Source organism: Callithrix jacchus, chromosome X, assembly GCF_049354715.1.
Source record: "Callithrix jacchus isolate 240 chromosome X, calJac240_pri, whole genome shotgun sequence".
Classification (NCBI taxonomy): Eukaryota; Metazoa; Chordata; class Mammalia; order Primates; family Cebidae; genus Callithrix; species Callithrix jacchus.
Genome location: NC_133524.1, coordinates 78,225,367 through 78,241,748, shown reverse-complemented (window position 1 = coordinate 78,241,748; position 16,382 = coordinate 78,225,367). Strand labels below are relative to the sequence as shown.

The window sequence follows — 16,382 nt, the reverse complement described above, 5'->3', positions numbered from 1 at the left end:
TTGAGTGGTATTTTGAGTCCTCATTCATGTCCCGTATTGTTTTTTAAAGTAAAGTTCAACCTGATAGAAAGTATGCAAGAAGGCCGGGCGTGGTGACTCACGCCTATAATCCCAGCACTTTGGGAGGCCAAGGCGGGTGGATCACGAGATCAAGAGATCGAGACCATCCTGGTCAACATGGTGAAACCCAGTCTCTACTAAAAATACAAAAATTGGCTGGGCATGGTGGTGTGCACCTGTAGTCCCAGCTATTCGGAGGCTGAGGCAGGAGAATTGCTTGAACCCAGGAGGTGGAGGTTGCGGTGAGCCAAGATCGCGCCATTGCACTCCAGCCTGGGTAACAAGAGAGAAACTCCATCTCAAAAAGAAAAAAGAAAGTATGCAAGAAGTTATTTACTCCTTTAAATGAGTAGGGGAATGGAATTTTGCAAACGGCTTTCTTTCTGAGTCTGTGATTGACTAGTATAGCCATATTTATTTTTGGCCAGTCAAAAATTAATCAAAATTCTACCTGGTAAAAAATTTTCTTATGAATATTATGCTAACATAGGAACATTAGAACTCTTTTTGGCTTTTAGAGTCTCTGATATACTAATTAATTTGTTATTGATTCAATGTTTTTACACAGTTATTAAGACTGATAGTAGAAATGTAATACTGTCATTGCAACAGAAGAAGGAGCAAAACTTTGCAAGTAGGCTCTAAACATTTTGAGAACAATGAAAATTTCACGGAACTTTTCTGTAATTGCCTGTTACAGAGATCTTACATCAGAGTAACTATCCAATAGACTAACGAATAAGCTATTACTTGCTGATTCCCTTTAGATATTTTTAAATGTTTCTTTTGATGTTTTCTTTTAGGTTTTGGACTTTTGAGTAATACTTGTTTGCCTAGTTATGTTATTAGTATATATTTTCTGATGAATCCTATACTTAAAAACAGAGAACTTGTAAAATTTTACTGGCATATCTTAAATCACTATTTCTTATATTGCCTATTTTATTTTCTGGAGGCAGAAGAGGAGTAATGTTGAGTTATCTTAGAAAACTATAGAACTAAATAGGGATCTGTACACTCTTAAGATCTGATGAGACTCCTTTCTGTAGGAACATTTTCCTCCATTCTTTGGTGGAATTCCTTTTCCTCTATGTTGTTAAACTTACTACATCCTTAAATGCTTCAAGACTAATATGTATGAGGTGAAGACAGTTCTTCCGGTAATGAGGAAGATGTATATAAATCAGACAGTGAATATGTAGAGAATGTTTTTAAAGAAATTATAAAGGCAAACATATACTTTTTATGTAATTGATTTCTTAATGGCATCATTACTTTTTACTTCATCTTAATATTAAACCCTCATTGTCTTGCCCACATATCCCTACCCACAGATCATTGCTTCTTAAAATTATAATTTTCAAGGTCTAATTCAAATACCAACTTTTCCAGGGTGTTATTCCTGTTTTTCATTGGCCAGCTCCTCTGTCCTCATAAGTTTTTCTACCTAAATTACTTTTATCTTCTGATGTATAATATATTCTACCTTGCATTACGGTTACATGTCTACATGTGTGTCCATATCCTAGAGGGAAATATTTTTATGCCTTACCACAGCATCTAGTGCCTATATGCATAGATGTTCAATGATCAGTATTTGTCGAGTTCAGTAATGAATATATAATAAAGGATATCTTAATGACATGTGTATTATTGGTTTTTAACCCTTACAATTATTTGATTTACTAAGTTTAAACCTTTTTCATTTACTGCTCAATGTTTTAGCTGTTAGAAATTCTGACTTAGCATTGATTGCTAGAGTATGCTAATGAATTTTAGAAATCTCATAATATGGTATTTTTGTTACTTTCTTCTATTTACTTATCTCTATCACTACTTTTTTTTTTTTTTGGTGTAGTCTCACTCTGTCACCCAGACTGGAGTGCAGTGGCACTATCTCAGCTCACCACAACCTCTGCCTCCTGAGTTCAAGCAATTCTCCTGCCTCAGCTTCCTGAGCAGCTGAGATTACAGGCGTGTACCATCACACCTGACTAATTTTTCTATTTTTAGTAGAGAGAGGGTTTCACCATGTTGGCCAGTCTGATCTCAGGTCATCTGCCCACCTCAGCCTCCCAAAGTGCTATGATTACAGGTGTGAGCCACTGCATCTGGCCTCTATCACTACTTTTAAACTTCAGGAAAAGAAACTTTTTGTAATAAATGCAGAAAATGATAATAAATGGTGGCTTAAAGAGCTGAAGAATTAAGTAATTGAATTCATTTTTCTTCTAGGACAGTTATGACTTGAACTCTTGTGATAGGCAGCTTTTAATTTGTCTTGAAATTACTCCATTTAGTAGCCTGTGATTTGTAGTGTTTATATGAAATGTGTAGGCTGAATATTAAAATGTTGATAGTTAGAATACCAGTTATAATTTGAAGTATCGTATAGTTATCCTTCAGTATCCACACAGAGTTGGCTCCAGGAACCTTTGCAAATAACAGAATCTTCAAGGACATTATATAAAAGGCAAAATATTTGCATATACCCTATGTACATCATCCTGTATACTTGAAATTATCTTTAGATTACTTATGATACCAAATTACAATATAAATGTTATATTAATTGTTGTTATACTATATTGGTTTTTTATTTGTATTATCATTATTATTTAATTTTTTTATTTTTTGAGATGGAATTTTGCTCTTGTTGACTAGGCTGGAGTGCAATGGTACAATCTTGGCTCACTGCAACCTCCGCCTCCCAGGTTCAAGTTATTCTCCTGCCTCAGCCTCTGAGTAGCTGGGATTACAGGCATATGCCACCAGGCCTGGCTAGTTTTTGTATTTTTATTAGAGACAGGGTTTTGCCATGCTGGTTAGACTAGTCTCGAACCTCTGGCCTCAGGTGATCCATCCACCTCGACCTTTCAAAGTGCTAGGATTAAAGGCATGGGCCACCATGCCTGGTCTAATTGTATTATTTTTACTACTTTATATATATATATAATATATATACAATATATTATATATATGTTATTATATATAATATATAATTCCAATTTTACTACTTTATATATATAATTATATATTTTTACTACTTTACAAAGTAAAGTAAAAAAATTTTACTTTTATATAGTTATATAAATATATAAAAAATTTTATATATAAAAAAATTTTATGCTGCTGTTTAATTCCAATTTTACTACTTTATATATATAATTATATATTTTTACTACTTTACAAAGTAAAGTAAAAAAATTTTACTTTTATATAGTTATATAAATATATAAAAAAATTTTATATATAAAAAAAATTTTACTTTACTTTGTAAAGTAGTACAAATAATATATTATAATTATATATATAAAGTAGTAAAATTGGAATTATGTTGCTTACCCATGGTTTTTTCCTCAGTTTCATGCATATTTCACAGTTGATTATATGTCCAAGATAAAATGATGTACTGTACTCCTGTAGAACTGAATATGTATCACATTATATATATATGTATATTTTCAAATATTTTCAATATGTATTTGATTAGATTTGTTAATGAAGAACCTGTGGATGTGGAGGGCCACTTATACTTTAAAACATGACCAGTTTTATGTACATTTTTCCAGGAATCTGCTTCTTCAGCACACTCATAAAACTGATTGAAGGGACAGACTGTGTTTGCTGTGCATATATGATGTAGTACTGAGTGCAGGGCTACATAGGCATGAGTACTGAATTAACATCATTTAAAACCTTTATTGTATAAAGTCTTTCAATGTTACAATTATTTTTTCTACAAACAGAAGAGGATGTTTGTAGGAATGTATATTGGACATACAGAGTTATAGATGCTGCTGTTTAATACCTTATGTTTTCTGTTTTAGCTTATCTATTTTAGGCAAGGACATGAAGCTTATGTTCGGGCTGTAAGGAAATCAAAAATATACAGTGTTAATTTACAAAAACAGCCATGGAACAAAATGGATCTCAGGGTAAGTTTGCCAAATTCATAAGCTATGCAATTGAAGTAGCTTTGGAATTACCTTGCTTACCCATGATTTTTTCCTCAGTTTCATGCATATTTCACTGTTGATTGTGTATCTAAGATAAAATGATGTACTATACTATTGTAGAACTGAATATTATGGATCACATTTTATATGTTTCTCAAAATTTGAATGCTATTTTGTATTGTCTAGTCTATACAAGTCCATAATTAGACCAAAGCAGGAGTTCCCCTATGTGGATATTTTCTCTAATCAGCAATTTTGTACATTCTGGTGGCTCTATAAACTGAGTGTGTAGACTGTAAACACTCTCAAGGTTCTTACAGCTTTGGTATATATTAAATATGATAAATCACAAGAAGCCCAGAAACTTGTGTTTTGTAAGATAGCTGTTTCAATATAATACCCATGTAGCTACATATATAATATCCATGTGGCTCTGTTTTTTATGGAGAATGATTTTCTATCAATAAATATATCATTTCATTCATTTCTACATATATATATATATACACACACACACATATACAGATAGTCATAGGTATACATACACCGTCATTTGTACCTAGGTTTATGTATATTTTATTTTGTTTTTCTGAAAAAGAGAGTAAAGGGCCATTTTGCAATGGTTTTCCAGGTAAGTGAAAGGTTGTGTGATGATTCTTTTTTTTTTTTCTGAGACTGAGTCTTGCTCTATTGCCCAAGCTGGAGTGTAGTGAACCAATCTCAGCTCACTGCAACCTCCACCTCCTGGGTTCAAGTGATTACCCTGCTTCAGCCTCCTGAATAGCTGGGATTAAAGGTGCACACAACCATGCCCAGCTAGTTTTTGTATTTTTATTAGAGATGGGGATTTGCCATGTTGGCCAGGCTAGTCTCGAACTCCTGACCTCAGAGTAATCCACCAGACCCGGTCTCCCAAAGTGCTGGGATTACAGGTGTGAGCTACCACGCCCTGCTGATAATATGTATATTCATTAAAATAAAGATTTGTTTTAGATGTTTGTAAAAATGTTTATTGATCATCTCCTGGAAGGGATAGCTACCATCTATTCTGCATCAGGTGAAAGTTGAATTCTTTTTTTTAATTTTTAATCAGAGGATTGAATAAAACACATGATTTCTTTCTTTCTTTCTTTCTTTTCTTTTCTTTATTTCTTTCTTTTTTTTTTTTTTTTTTTTTTTGAGACAGAGTTTTACTCTTGCCCAGGCTTAAGTGTGGTGGTATGATCTTGGCTCACTGCAACCTCCACCTCTCAGGTTCAAGACATTCTCCTGCCTCAGCCTCCTGAGTAGCTGGCATTACAGTGCCCACCATCACACCTGGCTAATTGTTGTATTTTTAGTAGAGACATGGTTTCACCATGTTGGCCAGGCTGGTCTCGAACACCTGACCTCGGGTGATCTGCCCACCTCAGCCTCCCAAAGTGCTGGGATTACAGGCGTGAGCCAACGTGCCTGGCTGAGTTTTTACTTTTTATCCTAACCTTGTGGTTCCAGGAAATTGTAGGAATAGCTTATTGTGGTCTAAGAGCTTGAGCTTTGGAATAAGACCTGGGTTTCCATTCCAGCTCTGCTGTTTCATAGTATATAACTTTAAGCAGGACCCTATACCCATGAGGATCAGTTTTTCCATGTGTTAAATGTGACTAACAATCAGTAAATGTGTACGATTTGTAAGATCATATCCAGAATCTACAAGGAACTTAAGCAAAAAAACGATCTTACTAAAAAATGGGTAAAGGACATGAACAGACACTTCTTAAAAAAAACACATAAGTGGCCAACAAACATGAAAAAATGCTAAAACATCACTAATCATTAGGGAAATGCAAATCAAAACCATGATAAGATATCATCTCACACCAGTAAGAATGGCCATTATTAAATAGTCAAAACAAACAGATGCTTGTGGGGTTGTGGAGAAAGGAGAATGCTTATATGCTACTAATGGGAATGCAAATTAGTTCAGCCACTGTGGAAAGCAGTCTGGAAATTTCTCAGAAACTTGATAGAACTACCCAAATTCCATTACTGGTTATTTACCCAAAGGAATATAAATTGTTCTACCAGGAAGACACATGCACACGTATGTTCATTACAGCACTATTCACAATAGCAAAGACATGGAATCAACCTAGATGCCTGTCAGTAGTGGACTGGATAAAGAAAATGTACATATATATTATGAAATACTACATAGGTATAAAAAGTGAGATCATGGCCTTTGCAGCAACATAGATGGAGCTAGAGGCCATTATCGTAAGTAAAATGACACAAAAACAGAAAATCAAATATCACATGTCCTCTCTAACAAATGGATGCTAAACAGTTGGTATGAATGGACATTAAGATGGAAATGATAGACACTGGGGACTCCAAAGGAAGGGAGGTTAAGAGGGGGATAGGGGTTTAAAAATTACCTATTTGCTACAATGGTTACTATTTGGAGGATGGGTACACTAAAAGCTCAACCCCCCACCATTATGCAATATATGCATGTAACAAACCTGCCCATGTACCCCATGAATCTAAAGTAAAACAAAAATAACTAAAAATATAATGTAGACATTCGAAAACGTAGGTCTTTGCCCCAAACATGTACATGTACATGTACTCCTGCATGCTTACATACTGTATTTTTGCTAGGGGAGTGATTTTTAACCAGACAGAGCATCTTACTGCACTAGGGAGTTTTTTCTGAAACAGATAGATTACTGAACTATACCCCAAACATAGAACTTGATTCTATATAGGATTTAAGAACATTAAATTTGAAACATTTCCCCAGGTGATGTGGCTGCTCATCCTTGGTTTAGAGCCTTGTACTAAACTACAACCTGCTATTAAGAATTAAGACCCATGTCTTATTACCTTTAACATTTAGTGTAGTGCCTGGCATTTAGAGAGCATTCAGATATTATTGAATTGTTCAAGTAATGATGAAATACTATGCAAATGTTAAGTGATTATTTATATTGAAAGTAATAATATATTGGTATTCTCATTAATAGGAGCAAGAGTTTGTTAAGATTGTAGGAATCAAATATGAAGTGGGCCCACCCACACTATGCTGCTTGAAGCTTGCATTTCTGGACCCAATTTCAGGCAAAATGACTGGAGAATCTTTTTCCATTAAGTGAGTAGTTCTATCTCTGGGTCTCTGTGTTTGAGTTTGTGTATTTTAATACCTATTGTATATTCTACAGAGTACAGGGCTCAATGGTAGAGAAAACACACTAGCATTCTTTACTACAGAGTTTAGAATTATAAAGACCAGAGTTTAATTCTTAATATCTCCATTTTATTTATATGTGTGTGTGCATGTGCATGTGTGTGTTATGTATGTATGTTATAGATAGTTAGATAGATTAATAAGCAAGTTACTTAACCTCTCTGAATTTATTTCTTCATTTGTAAAATTGAAATGCTAATCTCTTCCTAAAGATTGTTGGTAGGAATCAAAGGCCTTTCATAATTCCCTAATAGAATGTTTGAAACATGGCAGTTGCTTTTATTTCTGTTACTAAGAATAATAAATCAATGGCTCTTTACATGCAGTTGAGTTTTAAATGTAAGGAGATTAAAGAACATTCATACTTCTTAATATAAAATACCTCATATTAAGCTTTATTAACCTGTATTGGCATCTTTTTATTTTTAAAGTAATGTGACAGTAGGCAGGGCACTCCCAAACAGATCAGAGAAGGTGGTGTTTAAGTAAAGGCATTTCTAGGGACTGTGAGGTTTGCAAAATTTCTTAATGGGTCTACATTAAACATATATTCTTGGGCATTTAGTAACATATATTGTTATATCTCTATATTGATTCATATGTGCTTTATTTTCTGTATAGGTATCATGACATGCCAGATGTCATTGACTTTCTTGTGCTACATCAGTTTTATAATGAAGCCAAAGAAAGGAACTGGCAGATTGGTAAGTATAGAATTGTTGTTTTATTAACTATTAAGCTTATGTACAGTAAGTAACTTTTTAACTGTGATTTAACAGAAAAAAACTAGCTTACATTTAGCTGAAAAAAGCTATGAGAGAAACTAGAAAAATTAAGTTAAAATTTCTTTTAGTTCATTTTTATGCAAATTGTGTGTGGCATATAGTCTCTAAACCTTCTGTAAATACCTACTCTATTAATATACAAAAAGGATTATAAACAAAATTCTCATCAGTTGCCCTAAAATAGAGCACTTTACACTTGGCTTCTAAAACAGATCATTACTGATTGTGATTTGTTTCCTTTTTTTCATATTCCATCCTTGTTTCCCTCCCTGTCACCCTCCCACCGTCTCCTGTTCTTTTACCCTTCTTTCATTTTTGATTATAAAAAGCAGTATAACAATAATGTAAAGGAAAAAATTTAAGAGTTAAGGAAATTTGCTTATAGCTCTATTGTATAACAATGCAATACAGAACATAAGGATTTTTAAACTGTTGACTTTTTTGCACACTTAATTACTTGTGCCTGAATTTCAAAAATCTAATTGTAGCCACATATATTAGTCCATTTTCACACTTGTATAAAGATACTACCTCAGACTGGATAATTTATAAGGAAAAAACCATTTAATTGATTTCATAGTTCCACATGGCTCAGGATACCTTAGGAAACTTAAGAATCATGGCAGATGGCAAAGGGGCAGCAAGATCTTCTTCATATGGCTGTAGGAGATAGAGAATTAGAAGGGGAAATGCCACACTTTTAAACCATCAGATCTTGTGAAAACTAACTTACTGTCGTGAGAACAGCATGAGGGAAACTGCCCCCATAATCCGATCCATTCCCACCAGGTCCCTCCCTCAGTGTGAAGGAATTAGAATTTGAGATGAGGTTTTGGTGGGGACACAGAGCCTAGCCATTTCATTCTGCCCCTTGCCCCTCCCAAATCTCATGTCCTCACATTTCAGAACCAATTATGCCTTCCCAACAGACCCCCAACGTCTTAACTCATTCCAGCATTAACTCAAAAGTTCGTCTCCAAAGTATCATCTGAGACAAGACAAATTGCTTCTGCCTAAGAGTCTGTAAGATCCAAAGTTTGCTACTTGCTAGATAGAATGAGGGGTATAGGTATTGGATAAATACATCCATTCCAAATGGGAGAAATTGTCTAAAACTAAGGGATTGAAGGCTCTACGCAAGTCCAAAATCCAGCAGGGCAGTCAAATTTTAAAGCTCCCAAATGATCTCCTTTGACTCCATGTCTCACATCCAGGTCACACTGATGCAACAGGTAGGTTCCCATGGTCTTGGGCAGCTCCACCTCTGTGACTTTGCAGGATATATCCCCTTTCCCAGCTGCTTTCACAGGCTGGCGTTGAGTGTCTGCAGCTTTTCCAGGCTCACGACGTATGCTGTCTGTGGATCTGCCATTCTGGGGTGTGGAGGATGGTTACCCTCTTCTCATAGTTCCACTAGGCAGTGCCCCAGTGGGGACTCTGACTCTGTATGGGGGCTCCAGCCCAACAACCCCAGCAGCAGACTTCTTACTTAGATATCCAGGCATTTCCATATATCCTCCAAAATCTAGGTGGAGGTTCCCGAACCTCAATTCTTGACTTCTGTGGACCTGCAGTTCCAACATCCCGTGTAAGCCACCAAAGTTGGGTGCTTACTCCCTTTGAAACAATGGCCTGAGCTGTACGTTGGCTCCTTTTAGTCATGAACTGGAGCTGGAGCAGCTGGCAAACAGGACACGAAGTTCCAAGTGTGCACAGAGTAGCCAGGCAACCCCAAGAAACCATTTTTTCTTTCTAGACCCGGGGGCTTATGATGCGAGGGGCTGCCTCGAAGATCTCTGACATGCCCTGGATACATTTTTCTCCATTTTCTTGGCAGTTAACATTTGGCTCCTAGTTAAGCAAATTTCTGCAGCTGACTTGAATTTCTTCTCAGAGAATGGTTTTTTCTTTTCTGTGGTGTTCATCATCAAGCTGCAAACTTTCTGAACTTTAATGCTCTGCTTCCCTTTTAAAGATAAGTTCTAACTCCAAATCATATCTTTGTGAATACATAAAACTGAATACTTTTTACATCAGGCAAGTCACCCCTTGAGTGCTTTGCTGCTTATAAGTTCCTGATCTCCATCTGAGACCACCTCAGCCTGGACTTCATTGTCCATATGACTGTTGGCATTTTGGTCAAAACCATTCAACAAATCTCTAAGAAGTTCCAAACTTTCCTACATCTTCCTTGGTTTAGAGGAAGATCTGTAGTATAAAAACTAGTATGAAGAGATTTTTAAAGAAAGCTGAAAACAAGACAGAAGAATCAACTGCATTTATGTACATATGTAATACAATAAGGAGTATGCCTAATGATGCTGCTAAGTAATTGAAAAAAGTTAAATTATGCTTGGTAGCATTTATTTAAGAAGATGTTGTCATATGTAATTTATTTCAGAAGGATTTCTACCACTTGGAAATCAAAATACATGAAGAAGTTGAAATGTAAAATAATCATTTATCTCAGAAACCTAGATGGAAACTTCTGATAATGCTAGATATAATGCTACTTCTGTAGTCAAGAAAGAGTAGTAATTTAGAGTGGTAACAGAGCTGATATTCTCGAGAGCATCTTTTTAAGAATTTTAAAACATTATAGGTGATAGATTCCGCAGTATAATAGATGACGCCTGGTGGTTTGGGACTGTGGAGAGTCAGCAGCCTTTTCAACCAGAGTATCCTGATAGTTCTTTCCAGTGTTACAGTGTTCAGTAAGTATGTTTATGATCTTTTATGTCTAACATAATACTGTAATAGTATGTGGCATTTTAATAACCTTCACTAGGAGAAATACCTTTTATCTGACTTATCTAGTCTCACAATGCCTATACTTGCAAAGAAGAAATTTTATGGTAAAGTGCTCAGTTCTTCCTTTGTTTTAGTCAAAGCAAAGTTCTTTGTTTTCTTTGACTAAAACAAAGGAAGAACTGAGCAATCTATTTCTACCTCTTTTGATGTCTGTGTTTTCTTTTAACTATTTCTACTTTGGACAAGAATTGCAAGTGTTTTTTAATGGAAAGTACGAAAACTAATTTACTAACTAAAGTAATTTTTGTGGCTGGAATATAGCAATGAATATTAGTACTTAGTCTTTTGTTTAGTTGTATGAATTCTAGGCAGAAGTGGTTGCATCATGTTTGGAAGTACTATATGTTTGCAATATTTACTTCTTCTTGAAATTCCAGAGTTGTAAGATTGCTAATGAATGAATCCTCTCAAGAGTGTTACAAGAAATGTTTATTCTATGAGGATTGACTTTTAAGTCTCCGAATTGACTAAGAGTAGGCTTTCTGCCCACTATGTTTCATAGTGTTAGACTATGTTTTTTCCATTAGAGGTTTGTTATTATCTTTATGTAACCAGAGTTATACTTTCAAGATAACTGTATTGCCCTTTTTCAGATTTCACCTCCAGGAATTCATGTAAAACTATGGTAGTATATGAAAGGAAGTGCTATGTGATTAATTTGATTTGTATCTTTTTATTTTTTAATAGCTGGGACAATAATGAGAGAGAAAAGATGAGCCCCTGGGATATGGAGCCAATTCCAGAAGGAAGTAAGCAACCTTTTAAAAATGAATTATAATTCTTTAAAAGTAAAATGGCAATCACATGATATTGGAAACTAATTTTTTCTGATTTTCTTAAAATACTATATCTAGCTGCCTTTCCAGATGAAGTTGGTGCTGGCGTTCCTGTCTCCCAGGAAGAATTGACTGCTTTGCTATACAAACCCCAGGAAGGAGAGTGGGGTGCTCATTCCAGAGATGAAGAATGTGAACGGGTTATTCAGGGCATCAACCACCTTCTTTCCCTGGGTATGATGAATATCCAAAAATTTTAGAAGCATGCAAGGGAGCTAGGAAAATCAGCAGAATTTTAAAGTTTTACAAAAGGATATACAGTTTCTCACTGTACGCTTTACTTTTAACTCAAAAAGTGCAGTGATTCTAGTTTTAATATTAACAGTTTTATATGCTTGGCCAAAGTAATAACTAATAATTTTTTCAGCAAAGGATAAGAGTGAAGGTAGTCATGTAAGTGTCTTTTTCCTTTTTGAATCACTTTGATTCTTTAGCTATTTCCTGGGGCTTACTTTGGATGTGTTTCTTTGTAAGGACAGTAGATAAGTAATGTATTTTACCAGCATGAATAGTTAAATTTTCTAAAATATGTCACTTGAGAAGTTTGGCATTTATCTAGGAAAGACCGAAATCTGAAGTTAAACCCAGTACTCCTCTAATTTTGTTTTACCTGATTTGAACCAGTGTATCATGCATGATTCATAGATATGATGTTCAAATATAAAGAATAACATTCTGTTTGTGTAATGGAATCCTCATGGTTTTAGAAATGTAGTATATCACCCTCCCTTCTTGTTTATATATGAATAAGTGTTTGTTATCATCAGATGTTAATGTCCTTTATAGCCACCGTATTTGATTTTGATAATTTTATAGATTTTGCCAGCCCTTTTGCTGTTCCAGTGGATCTCAGTGCCTACCCCTTGTATTGTACTGTAGTTGCTTATCCAACTGACCTCAATACCATCAGGCGGAGACTTGAAAATCGCTTTTACAGGTCTGTTTGGTTTTATCACTTGGCTTTTGCTTTCCTTTTTGAGATCTGCATTTTCATATGATCCTGCAAAAGACCCACACCAAAATTTGCTTTAAAAATTTAGAACACAAATTTCCCTTTATTTAGTAGATTCTCACTCTTGCAGAGTAGAAAGGGGATAGAGAAGAAAGGCTGAGAGGAAAATATAGGTAGCACAAATGGTGTGCAAAACAAATCTACATTTAACTTCAGTTTATTAAAGGCAATTTAAGTGGTTTGTGGATTCATCATGATTAACGTGCTACAGATTTGGAGCATATTTAAATCCTCTGTTGGAGAATTTGGTTGCAGTTAATTAAATTTAGTTACCAGTCCTGAAATACATACAGGAAAGGAGGCAAGTAATTTTTTCCCTTTGTTTTGGTTGGGATGGGAGATGATTACGGGAAGGCTGTAGAGGGCACTCTTGGTCCCTCTTTCATCCAAGTCTCCTGCTGAACACAGTACTCCATGACTGGTTAATCTGCCTTTGCAATTGAGAACTGGTTGTATTTTTATAATATATATTATTTTGATTTGATACTATATATTATAAAAGTAATTAGATAAAAATCTTTCATTTTTTAGAATCTGTTTTTTTTTCTTGCTCTTCTTGGCTCTTCCCCTGAAAACTAAACATTGTTTTGACCTTGTCAAATGACTCTTTACCCATAATGTCCTAGGTTAGTTCTATTTGAAGTGTATATACCTTCCAGTGGTTCAAAATCCCTGCTTGTGCTTTAAATACTATAGCTATATCATGTCTTTTTAGTGCTCACCAGTCAAATATATTGAGATATTTACATATTGGAACATTCTGATTAAGTACATATTTGTTCTATATTGTATATTCCTAAAATATACTTTAAATATGTCAGCCAAGGCTAACAGAGTATTTTTTTTCTTTCACAGAAGAATATCAGCATTAATGTGGGAGGTACGCTACATTGAGCATAATGCCAGGACTTTCAATGAGCCAGATAGTCCTATAGTTAAAGCAGCTAAAATTGTAACTGATGTCTTACTTCGATTTATTGGGTAAGAAGCAGTTTAAGTTTCCAGAAAGTCTAACTTAAGGTTTTTAAAAAATTATTTTTAAAAAATTAATTGTAAAAATTGCTGAAGTTACTGAAATGGCTTATCTTGTTTCTTAGGGATCAGAGCTGTACTGATATACTGGATACTTATAATAAAGTTAAAGCAGAAGAACGAAACAGTACTGATGCAGAAGAGGTAAGAATCACAGCATGATTAGTAGGAATGAATTACTTTTCTTTTATTTGAAGTACAAAATTATGTCTACATGTTGTAATTGACCATGAACAGCAAAACAGAGTTGTGAAAGCTGGCTGAATACTGGCATCTTTTAACAGTAAACTATTTAAAGTGTACTTAGATGGCATATAATGAAAATAAAATAATACTACAGGATTTAGTCAGAGACAGGCGGCCAGTCATCATAATTGACATAGTGGGTTTAAGTGATGAGAAATCAGCATTTTATTTTCCATCATGTTAGAAATAAAACAAGTGATCAATATTTTAAAAGAATGTTTAGTTGATGGAAATTTCAATGAGGATTTTATTTTCTATATAGTGTATAGAAAATGTTAAAATATTTTAAAGTTTCTGGTTTAAAAGTCTACATTTTTGGTAGTTTCGTGAAATTGTTACTTGATTTTCCTTTCTAAAAATTTATAAAGATAAACCAGTCTTTTCTGAATGAAATGGAAGTAGTACTTAGCCGACCTTTGGTTCTTGATTTCTCTACTCATCTGTTTCTAATTTACACAAAGCCATATTTGGCTGGAGGTTATGATAGAAACAAAAACCAAAATAGAGGTTGGAACAATATTAGAAAATGATAATTCACAAATCTTTTTAGAAAACAATTCATCCCAGGGATGAGTGACTCACATGTGCTAGATTGTGTTGCAGTGGCATGAGATGTTTTACATGTTTATATTATTTATACTGTTGATCTTCAGAATGGTAAATCTCTGATGTTGGTTGGTTTTTTTTTAATTTTTTCATGAAAATGTGTCTGACCATGACATATATTATTGCAGTTAAATGTTATTTACATAATAAAGGAAAACATGATATACCAATAAGATATAGTTTCTTGAGACCTAAGAAAAATGTATCACTAATATTTTTTGTATTTTCTTATATCTTCCTTATATTTTCTCTGACCTTTCATATAAATGTATTTTAGCTAGGGAATTTGATGTAGCAAGAATTTCACCTCAGAGTAGCACTATTAGGGTTAAAACAGAAAACTTAAGTAAAAATGTAATTCAGCAGTTGTATTTTGTTAGAAAGCAGTACCAATATCTTATGAGCTACTTTTTATTTTCTACTATGTATTACCCAGTGTTTCACTATCACTAGTGGTGCTTGGGTCTTGACCCTTCATATTAAAAAATTATCCCTTAAAGAGACACTTAACTGAAATAGATCACTTTCCTATAGGAAAAGGTAAATGCATATTTTATGTGATCTATTTCTTGAAATCGCAATGGATTAATCATGAATAATTTAAAATTGTATATTAAATGAGCATATCATGTAGAATAAGGTTTTAAAAAAATACTAACACTTAGGTGCAATTTTAGCAAATACCAACCACTACACTGTTTCCCTCCTTTCCCGATTCTTACTTAAAGAGAAACCTTGTTTAATTCTTCTTCTTCCAGTATATTTTCCAGCTTGTACACTGTATATTGGGACTGTTTCACATGAGTCTTCCTCCAGCTTTTGTTCTACTTGATCAAATGGGGAAAAGTTAACTGTGATTATATTTCCCACTTATTTATAAATGTCCATCTAATTTATATGACTTCGAATGTCACAGCATCTTTTCCCACTCTTCCCTTTTAATTTAGGATACAGAAATGGTTGATTTAGATTCAGATGGTCCTGGTACTTCATCTGGAAGAAGGGTGAGTAAATAAATGAACTGCTGAGGAGATACTTTTTCAGGTTTCCTATGTCAGTGATCCCGAAGACCAATCCCATATTTGCAGAATTGCTAGAAGGATTCTTGTAAGTAAGTATATTAGCTATGCTCATTGATAAGATGTATTACAGTGATACAGTAAGGGTACCCAGTTGAGTCATGGAGAAAAAGACACAGGCAGAGTCTGGAGAAATTTATGTACAGGCTTCCTTATGCTATAATATCTTTCCCCTGTGAGCGGTCCTTATGCTATAATATCTTTCCCCTGTGAGCGGTCACATATCACACTCTTTCCAGCATGTGTGTGATTAGAGATTCAGTTCCCAAAGATTTTATTGGGGGTTGGTTATGTAGGTACCCTCTGACTAATACACACTAAGATTCTGGATTCCCAGAAGGAAATTACATATTCAGCACAAATCATATTGTTTTATACTCTCTAGGTGCAGCAAATTTTCTAAATAATTTAGTAAGCCATTGAAATGCCAAGTTCCCAAATGCCAGCCAAGGGCCAACCTTGCAAGCAAGCCCTGGCCTGCTGTGTTAACTCTTTTGTGCAGATTTCCCCTCTATAATAATTAGACATAGACTTATTTTATATAAGGAACAATATATTTTGTAATACTGAAAGAGATCATAACAAAAGACATCCAATGGTACAGAACAGAGTTCATTATGACCACAAAGGATTTCCAAGGAAAAAAAAATTTAAGTGTTGTTTTGAGAAAAATATAATGCCATTGTCAAGTATGCTTAACTACCAGCAAATAGTAAGGCACTATAGC

At 34.5% G+C, this 16,382-nt stretch overlaps 1 protein-coding gene across 4 annotated transcripts in view; it reads left to right on the top strand.

Annotated features, from left to right (window-relative positions):
• BRWD3 (bromodomain and WD repeat domain containing 3) overlaps nt 1-16,382 on the top strand; it is a 131,885-nt gene that overhangs the window by 104,215 nt on the left and 11,288 nt on the right. For all 4 annotated transcript variants that reach the window (XM_078363026.1, XM_035289671.3, XM_035289670.3 and 1 more), the window contains 10 exons: nt 3,891-3,998; nt 7,028-7,152; nt 7,870-7,952; nt 10,636-10,747; nt 11,532-11,593; nt 11,699-11,854; nt 12,497-12,617; nt 13,548-13,673; nt 13,790-13,868; nt 15,524-15,580. In XM_078363026.1, the coding sequence (XP_078219152.1) occupies nt 3,891-3,998; nt 7,028-7,152; nt 7,870-7,952; nt 10,636-10,747; nt 11,532-11,593; nt 11,699-11,854; nt 12,497-12,617; nt 13,548-13,673; nt 13,790-13,868; nt 15,524-15,580 (1,029 nt within the window). The remainder of the gene's footprint in view (nt 1-3,890; nt 3,999-7,027; nt 7,153-7,869; nt 7,953-10,635; nt 10,748-11,531; nt 11,594-11,698; nt 11,855-12,496; nt 12,618-13,547; nt 13,674-13,789; nt 13,869-15,523; nt 15,581-16,382) is intronic.